A 10366-nucleotide genomic window follows, 5' to 3' on the forward strand; every position below is an offset into this window, starting at 1 on the left:
GTTTATCCCATCTACGTCACAAAAATGGCTGCGCCCATGGCTTGTTTTGGTTTCTTTGATGAATTAATTTTCGTAATAGGAAGACAAAATTGAGAAACGAAGGTGCGTTTCGGGGGCAGTTGGATGTGCTCGTTCTGAATATCACAACCGTTTCAACACATCGGGAAATCGGCGTAGCTGACCTTTAAGAATGTGTTTGATTTTGTCGCCCTCCGGCATCATCTGATCTATCTTCGTACATAGTGAAAGAACGTCCTCGCTGTATGAAGGGTAGGGTTCTTCTGGAGCTTGCACGCGTTGGACAAGTTTATACTCGGCATCCGCTCCCTGGTAGGCTGGGCGACCGAATAACTCTCGGGTGCTGGTGGTGAATGCGGCCCAGTTGGTAAAATCAGCTTCGTAGTTTAAGAACCAAGTCTTAGCCAAGTCGGTCAGATGGAATATGGCATTGTTGAGCTTTGTAGCGTCGTTCCACTTGTTGTAGGCGGGTGCAAAACCCAATCATAAGTGTGTAGTCACTCGTTGATGTCAGCGCCGTCCGTACCAGAGAAAGATGCCTGTCCCGCTGACGGAGGGACGAACGTCTGCAGCGACGGCATCAGTTGGCGTTCTGGCAAGGGAGCGGCCACAACGAAGATCCAGGTAGCGGTAGCACCTCCACCAAATGTGGCAAGGTATCGGGAATCGAAGGAACTGTTTATTCAGAGACCCTGAAATTGAAGAAGCGAGAGAGCGAGGGAACAAGCGGGGGTGCGATGATATGATGATGATCGCGATAGAACACCATCCGTCTCACGCGCAAGACACGCAAAAGGGTTTTGTGGCTTGGCGGGTGTCTATTGCTGCATTTACATAAAGGCGACACGAGTCGATTTAACTGAATAAGTTAATCTAGCCTCTGTGTGTAAACAAGTCTCTATCGACATAAAGCAGAAGTCAACACAGTAAAGACAAGTCTCTCGTCTCGGGTAGTTGACACAACAAATGTCGACTGGACTCCGTCATGTAAACCGCGTCAATGGACATATTCGGTCATGTAAGCGCAGTTTATGACATAGGTATTCGCGCTACTTGGCATAGTATGTCGCTCATCTGGCGCACAGGCTGACGCACTCATAACATGGAAATTACGTATAGTCTTACATCTAAGTGTACTACTTACTATTTGGAAAGCAGTTTGGACAGCAGGTCTGTGGGTCTAAATAGCTTCCATATCGACACCTCACTTCTGGACAGTATGCATTGTCATTCCTTTCCGGTGGGCACGCATAGTCCAGGAAAACTCCTGCAAAGAAAATAGCACTGGGTGTTTGAAATACTACTAATACTACTACTGGTATACTAAATCTCTCAACAGTTAGAACTAATTATGGAAAACCGTCATTTCTGTTTTATAGCGTATCAGAATGGGACAAATTGCCACCTGAAATCCAGAACACACTTCTTCAGTCATTTAAGAGGCAAATTAAATATTTTTACTTGGCTTAACTAGCCCTGAATACGGTCTAATTGTTCTACACGTTTGACCATGTCGTTACACAGTATGGATTTTCTTTTGTCTTATGTATGGCGTATATGATTTGTACCTTTATTTTCTTGACGCTTGTGTGTGTGTGTGATTTTTATTTGTTTGATTACGATGTGTTTTTTGCTCTTCCTGACATTTTTCACTGCATTTTGAGCTAATCCCAGTGCTCACTTATATCGCTCTGCATTCATTATTGAGGAGCCTTTAACTGTGTTCCAAGCCTCAGTCAAGGAACATTCCATTTGGCTCACCACTCACCAGATATCACTGCGTCATCCTCCGTTGCGTGTATCTGTATGAGAAAACGTGTACGAAAGAATGTGAAGAGGGTGAGTGCATGCCCTGTTCGTTGAATATGGCCACTTGGCAAGTTGTCGGTGATAAAGGTTAGCGCACATGACCGACCATCAAGGCGTGCGGGTTCGGCTCCCGCCTCTGTGTAACTTCTGCAGGGACTGACGTATTTCAATCGTGCAGCGAAATACTGCCCTATGTAATTCGTCGTTTTGTCAGTCATTTGACTTGTTCCCGAGTTGATTGACTAAAAGCAACGTGATCAACTAACGAGGCGGAAGTGCAATCCCAAAATTCGCGGTCACCCTCCCGCCGGCGCGCTCCGCCACTATGCTCAGCCGCTATGCGGGAAGCGGCCTTACAGTATGTGAATTCAATGAGAGACAGGGTTTATGCCAATTAACAGCTAAACAGAATGAAATTTTAAGATGTCATCGTCTAATACAGAAGAACACCATGCAAAGAGACCCTGGAGACATGGAAGGCGCTAGCAGAATATAAACCTAGTGCACCCTGGCCAAATGAATTTTAATGCATTGCGCCTATGGGGATCCCGTCGATTTTTGCACAGGGCCCATGTTTAGACTACGATTTTTCGACAATGACAGTCAAATTTTGGAAGTGTCATCGCCTACTTTTAGTCAGTACGTCATCCAGGCCACATACCAACCACGGCACGATGTGTAAGTGTTAATCATGATGCACCCAGGATCTTCAAAGTTGCGACTCAGACAGGGTTCCCCTCGTAGGCGCTCGACGGACTAAGTCCCAGTATTATCGTAATACGCATGCGCTGAGAATGTACGGCCGGTCTGAACAGGGGCGGATCTAGGATTATCCCGAGGGGGGGTCCGCTATGGACAAGCGCCAGGTGCATGCTGGGATTGGTCCATTGAACCCTATGTTCAAGTCTGGAATTGAGGGGGGTGTCCGGACCCCTGGACCCCCCCTAGATCGCGCCTGGGTCTGAAGGAGTTCGAAAGGCGGACGGTCATTTTTTCCGGATCTCCAACAGAGTGACGCAGAAATGATACCGTTTTGTATTTTATATCGCTTTTATATTAAACTTGATAGAATTCTATATTTCGAGTGCCGTTTTAGAGGCGATCTTACTTCCACATATACATGTCCCAAAATCAGCTTAGGACATCTTTAATATTATTGTTATATCAAATGATATTAAGCCAGTAAGTTGATGAAATTCGCCACTTGGCCATTTCGAGTGCCGTTTTGCAAGCGATTTTGTCAAACGCGACCTCTCAGGGTGCAACAGGGGAACAAGATACGGGGTTGAAACCCCGTGATCTCACTTTCAGATATACAATTTACAAAATCAGGTTAGGACATCTTTGATATTATTCTTATATCAAATGATATTAAGCCCCGAAGTTGATGGAATTGGCCATTTGGCCATTTCGAGTGCCATTTTGGAAGCGCGATTTTGTAAAACGCGACCTCTCAGGGTGCAAAAGGGGAAAATGATGCGGGGCTCAAACTCCGAAATCTGGATTTAATGTATGCATTCTGTAAAACCAGCTTAAGACATTTTTGATATTATTTTTATATGAGCTCATATTAAGCCCCAAATTTGATAGCATTTTATTTCTTCTTCTTTCTTTTTTGCCTTCGCGAGTGTCGTTTTGGAGGCAGTTTCTTCAAACGCGACCTCTCCATGTACAGAGGAAACAGGTACGCCCTGGCACCACGATTAAAGGGGCTGCTGCCGAACGTTGCGGTAGCCTCTGTTACAATCCCAGTACAGCCTTTTCCAAATTTTGCGGTGGTTTCCGATGCAATCACAGGAGAGGGGTGTAGCATAAGCCATCGCGTCTTTATATGTGTGTAAAATGTCTGCCACCATGATTAAAGCGGTCTTTGTCCGTTTCAAAGGGCTCTGCTGCAACCTTTTATGTGGCCGCGTCCGTTATAATTCCAGTAGAATGGCAATAGCATAAGCCGTTGCGAAGACGTTATGACTTTGCAACTATGATACAAGGGGTATCGACCGTTTTAAAGGGCTCTACTGCCGCATTTTCTGTATTTTGCGGTAGCCTCTCTTACAATCTAGAAGGGCATAGCACAACCCGTTGATGACATGTCATTGGCAGCATGATACAAGGGGTGTCGCCCGTTTTGAAGGGCTATGCTGGATCCTTTTCCGATATTGGCGGTCGCCTGTGTTATGATCTCGGTAGAATGGCATAGTATAAGTTGTTGATAATAAGTCTTTGGCAGCATGACACAAGGGGTTTTGCTCGTTTAAGAGGGCTCTGCTGCCACATTTTCCGAATTTAGCGATCGCCTGTGTTATAACTCAAGCAGAACAGCATTGCACGAGCCACTGATAACTTTCTTTCGCTCCATGATACAGGGAGTGTCGCCGTTTTAAAAGGCCTTGCTGCCGCCGTATCCGAATTTTGTGGGCCCCTCTTGCGCAATCCCGGTAGAAAGCCATAGCATAAGCCGTCATGAATATGCCTTTGGTAACATGATACAAGGAGTTTCGTACATTTTAAAGGACTCTGCTGCTGCCTTTTCCGAATTTTGTGGTCGCTTCTGTTGCAATCCCAGTAGAAGAGCATCATAAGCCGTTGATAATATCTGTTTGGAACCATGATTAAAGAGGTTTCGCCCGTTCTAAAGAGCTCTGCTGCGGTCTTTTACGGATTTTGCGGTCGCCTCCGTTACAATCCCAGTGGGAAGGGCAATAGCATAAGGCGTCTCGAATATACCTTTGGCGTCATGATACAAAGGATTTCGCCCGTTTTAAAGGGCTCTGCCGGCGCCTTTTCCAAATTTTGCGGTCACCACTGTTAGAATCCCAATATAAAGGCCTAGTATTAGTCGTTGATAATGGCTTCTCTATGCAGAATACACCAGTGACTCTTTGTGGTGTATTCCTTGGATGCCCCTGCCATCATCGGGGTTGCAGACAGGTTACTGTTTACTTTTCTCAAAGAAGTTGGCAAGTGATGCAATATTTGAGAAGGAGACTGTGGGTCATTTCTTGCAGGTAGACGTGTAAACGAATCATGGAGTTCTCTATGCGTGCTGCACTTCGAGAAAAAAAATTGGTTGATTGCCATGAACAGTGAAATTCAAACGGCTTCGTAACAGATATGTATTTGCATCTATAATGTCTTTCCTCAGACTTTAGCACCAGTGCTCGTAGGTGTCTGCTGACGTGTAAATGTTCGGACTGCCGGCGATTTGCCGTGCAAGTTCACTTTTGTGCCCCGTATCTTGGCAAGTTTTTTTTTTCCTTGCCATATCGTCACGGCTCTCTCATGCTGAATTCAAACGGCAGGTAACAGCTTTTAGTCCGTTGCGCAACTCGTATCAGCACCGAAGAGCAACGACAGTTTCTTCTATGCCATTGTTCTTGCGGCTGGCACTATCATCAATGCGCATAGAAGCCAAGATGCGGTACCCGGCGTTATAAGATGTCTACGTGATTTCGAGTGGAGCAAACCATAGGGGGGTATATCTTTATGGATACATATCTATGGGTATATGTCCGGCGTCGGGAAATTGGCGCCCCCATCGCCCGGCAGCAGCCGCAGTAGCTCCCTCCTGCATTCACGGTTGGGTCGCCGCAGGAGGGAGACCCCCACGTATCGCTGTGCGTGGCTTTCCCGTGTCTGGGGAAAGGGGGATCCTGGCGGTTGAGTGGACCTGGAGGTTGTTTAGGACCCTTCGGGACCCCTCCGGGAAAGCAACACACCGCTTTGGCCCCTGCTTCCCATAGTCGGGTGGTCCTGGAAGGGCCCGGCCAGGATTATTCAGCTAGTCGCCATCCACCTTTTCATTACTTTTTCTTTCTGCCTTCTCTTCTACTCCTCCTTCCTCTTTCACCTTCTTTGGCGGCAAGGGTCAACCTTGGGCAGTCTTTCACCCTCCAGAAACTGCACTTGGGTATAGTGTGAACGTACCTGCTACGGCGCTAAGCGCGGTCCCCTGGTTGGGCTCCGTGGTGGGCGGCAGGACCTTTACACGGAATAGTTCCATTCCATGTATGGCTTCTAATTCCTTATTACCCAATGATCGGAGCCTGAAACGGTTCCGCACCGAGCATAAGAGTACGTTCCTATACAGACCCGAACCTGAACCATGGTATGCAAAGTTTCTCGTAGTACACTCCAAAGACGAAACAAAACCACTTTCGAAAATGTCACCATTTGCAGTTGCTAAAGCATTGGAAAGCGTAGTTGGCAAGAACTACAGCGCCAAGAAGCTGAGCTGTGGTGACATTCAAGTCCAAGTGAAGAACCGAAAACAAAGTAGTGCACTGTATTCCCTCATCCACATCGGAGAAACAGCTGTAACCGTAAGCTCTCACCGCACTTTGAACATCGTAATAGGTGTGATATCTGAGAGTGAACTACTTGAGTGCTCAGACTCCGAACTTGAGGAAGGGCTGGCTGACGAGGGTGTAGTCTCGGCAAAACGAATCGTGATGCGCAGAGATGGGAAAGAGGTTTCCACGAAACATGTAGTCCTGTCTTTCAAGCTCCACAGTCTTCCATCAACAATCAAAGCTGGCTATCTAAACTGTCATATGAGGGCATATATCCCCAATCCAAGACGCTGCTACAAGTGTCGGAAGTTTTTCCACGGTTCGCAGGTGTGCCGTGGACAGGCTGCCTGTGCAAGGTGTGCTGGCAAAGACCACTCGTCAGAGACATGCTCAAATGATATCCGTTGCACCAACTGTGAAGGTAGCCACCCCGCGTACTCCAGATCCTGTCCTTTCTGGCAGGAGGAGAAACAGGTTCTCAAAATAAAGATTGAACAAAACGTCACGTACCAAGCGGCGAGAGCCCAGTTCCAGTTCCAGAGGAAAGGAACTTTCTCTGATGTGGTGCGCAGGGGAGTGGCACCACTCAGAGTTTCAGTGGAGACCCAGACCTCCGGGCCTCCGCACCACACTCCCCAACTCAAAGAGAGGGTCACAGAGGTGCTTCCTCTAGTGGCCACACAGCCAATCAGCCAGGGAGAGGCCGCCACAACCTCAAAGGAGGTTGTTGCATCTCCCTCCGTTTGGGACGGGATTGTCAAGGGCCCGTCCCAAAGTACAAGTCAAGACATGGATGTCGATGACGACGACTGCTTATCGCAGAAGTCGTCATCGAGTCTTCCAAGTACTACTTCGTCCTTGGGCAAAGAGCAGAGAAAGAAAAGCTGACTCAAAAGTTGACACACGAGGTAGGATGTTAGAGAAAATGCTAACATCTTTGCCAATCTGCCTTCTCAACACAGGGAGTGCAACACATGTCAATTCGGCTTCACAGACTTTCTCAGCCATTGACATTTCACTATGTAGTCCATCTGTACTCCAAGACACTTCATGGACAGTTGCCGACAGTCCTTACAGTAGCGACCACTTCCCTCATGTATTAAAACTCAATCAACTGGCAGCTACCCTCACTACCCGACCACCCCGTTGGAAAACACAATTTGCCATTTCTCAATAAACATATCCCCCCCCCCCCCGATTGGGGCTCCTTTGAACAAGAAGCCATTCTGCCAGCAGAATCACTTCATGGACTAGGCATTAATGAAGTAAATGACATTATTACAGACAGTATTATCAACGGAGCCACTAAATCCATTCCGCAATCATCAGGTCGTCTCCCTAGACGCTGCAAGCCTTGGTGGACGAGTGATTGTGCGAACACCAGACGGGAGCAGAACCGTGCATGGGGTAAGTTCCGACGATACCCAACCCCAGCAAACTTACTCGCTTTTAAAAGAGCCCGTGCGAAAGCAAGGTGGACACGGCAACAAGCGAAACGGCAATCTTGGGAAAATTTCGTATCCACCTTAAATAGTAGCACTCCATCCAAGTTTGTATGGGACAGATTGTAAAAAATCAGAGGCGACATTAGCTTCTCTGTTCCACTTCTGCAAATAAATGGAAGCACATGTCAGAGCATTGAAGACCAGGCTGACGCCTTAGGTGAACACTTCCAAAACGTTTCCTCTTCTGCTCATTACACAAGGGAGTTCTTGAAGATCAAGGATTCTGCCGGGAAGTGCACCCTGTCATGTGGTATTGGCGACAACTACGCTTACAATAGGCCTTTTAACATAACACAACTTTTAAGAGCACTGAGCGTTTCAAAACAGACAGCTCCAGGGCCAGATCGCATCACGTACTCTATGCTGCAGAATTTAACACCTTCATCGCTAGAAGCTCTTCTATGCTTCTTTGTCTGGAATGAGGGCCGCCTCCCGTCCAGCTGGAAGGAGGCGATCATCATCCCACTGCTAAAACCAGGGAAAAGTCCTTCCAGTCCAAGCAGTTACAGGCCTATTGCCCTTACCAGTTGCTTAGGAAAAACTTTTGAACGAATGGTGAACTGCAGACCTATATACTACCTTGAAGAAAATGAATGCCTAGACCGATATCAGTGTGGCTTTAGAACAACAGACCAGCTATTGCGTTTGGAGACGGTTATTAGGGAGGCCTTTGCCAGACGGCAGCATTGTGTATCCATCTTTTTCGACCTCGAAAAGGCGTACGATACCGCCTGGCGGTATGGCATCCTTCGTGACCTACACTCTTTTGGGATACGTGGTCGACTCTTCCGTTGCGTTGCAAACTTTCTTCAGGGGAGACCGTTTAGGGTGCAGCTGGGAACTTACAGTCCCGCCTGTTCACACAAGAGACTGGAGTCCCGCAGGGGTCTGTTCTAAGCGTAACACTCTTTATTGTAAAGTTGAACTCTGTCGTCCATGCAATTCCACCGTCAGTCACGTACTCCTTATATGTGGATGACATTCAAATATCCTGTTCTTCCACAGGCATTTCTAGGTGTGAGAGACAGCTCCAGCTCACCATAAACAAACTTTCAGACTGGTCCACCAAAAACGGTTTCAAGTTTTCCCCTGAGAAAACTGTTTGTGTTCCATTTTCAAGAGTGAGGGGTGCGTTTCCTGAGCCCACACTCAGAATGAATGGCCAGGATATTACTGTCATGCCTGAACACAAATTCCTTGGTGTCATCTTTGACCAAAAGCTCAATTTCGTGTCTCACATAAAAAATCTCAGAGTCAAGTCAATGAAGGCCTTAAATATACTCAAGATCTTGTCGCACAGGTCTTGGGTGCAGACCGGGAAGTCCTGCGTCGTATTTATATTTCCGTCATTCGCTGACCACTGCAGGGTGACTTTAGTAGCAGGTGGTGGGAGGCTTCCCCCATGGCAACCATCACCAACACACAACACATCGTTAAAATATAAAAAGCAAGAAACTTCTACAGTTGTGTTCCAGCAGGAGTTCTTATCCTTAAAGGACAGTTTTGGAGACCATGTCGCCCTTTACACGGATGGCTCTAAAACTGGCTCAAAGGTTTCATGTGCAATGGTCACAGGCACGTCTGCTGTGTCTCGCCGTCTGCCAAACACTTTTTCCATTTTCAGTGCAGAGGTATACGCTGTGATCCTTGCTTTTAATCATGTGTTACACTCTCACATTGATACGTCAGTCGTGTACACCGATTCCCTGAGCTGTCTACAAGCTATATGTATCTTACGGAAACAAAAGAACCCGTTTGTGCAACAGGCCCAGCATTTATTCAGCCAAATTACAAACAAAGGTTTCTCTCTAACACTCTGCTGGGTGCCAAGTCATGTAGGTATACGTGGCAACGAGCAAGCCGACAAGGCCGCTGTCGAGGCACTGTCCGGCGACCTCGCATTTACAGAAGTGGCAGCTGAAGACTTGCGCTCAGTCATACGAAAGACGATTAATGAGCAATGGCAAAAACAATGGAACACACAGAACACTAATAAACTCAATCTAATCAAACATGACATAGGCAAGCCCACACATGCTTTCAGTAACCGGCTTCACGAAATTCTGTCAGCTCGGTTACGTATTGGCCACACCTACCTGACACACGGATTCCTTTTACGGGAGGAGGATCCACCCCAGTGTGTGCCTTGCAGGGAACCGCTTTCTGTTTTGCATATTCTGATAATGTGCCCACTACACGAAGCTCATCGTCGCCGCCACTTTCCCGTCTTTTACCAATATAACATTCCCTTCCATCCAGCACTTTTGTTGGGTGATGAGCCCCTGGTTACTTTTAATTGTGTATACAATTTTTTAAACGATGTTGGTTGCATCAAGTACCTTTAAACTAAATTTTAACTGAATTCCCTTTTTTAAATAGATAACATTTTATCATTGTCTTGGCGCATAATAGCCCTAGTCGCTCATGCGCCAGAAAAACCTCAATCACTCACTCACTATGGGTATATGCATTGGTGGCCAAGCTGTATCAGGAAATCTCATGAATTACAGGGGGTGGTTGGAAAAATGCAGGGGGAGTGTACACCTCCCTGGGGGTGGGGGTAATGAAACCCCTGGAAAGGACCTTAGCGTAAATAGCTGAGCGGTATAGTTATTAGGCATTCACCATATACAATTCATCAATGAAAAACTTCACTTGACACACCAACAGAAACAAATGAGCTTTTTTTCGAAATGAGACACTGAAAATTTGCAAGGCGTTTCAAGTTCTTCGTACATAGTT

General features: G+C 46.8%; 1 protein-coding gene across 1 annotated transcript; it reads left to right on the plus strand.

Moving 5' to 3' along the window:
* The first annotated feature begins 5990 nt into the window (after positions 1-5990).
* LOC135380149 (uncharacterized) lies at positions 5991-7007 on the plus strand. Its single transcript, XM_064612495.1, has one exon. The coding sequence runs from the start codon at positions 5991-5993 to the stop codon at positions 7005-7007; it is 1017 nt and encodes a 338-aa protein (XP_064468565.1).
* Positions 7008-10366: the final 3359 nt, after the last annotated feature.

Source organism: Ornithodoros turicata, chromosome 1, assembly GCF_037126465.1.
Source record: "Ornithodoros turicata isolate Travis chromosome 1, ASM3712646v1, whole genome shotgun sequence".
Taxonomy (NCBI): Eukaryota; Metazoa; Arthropoda; class Arachnida; order Ixodida; family Argasidae; genus Ornithodoros; species Ornithodoros turicata.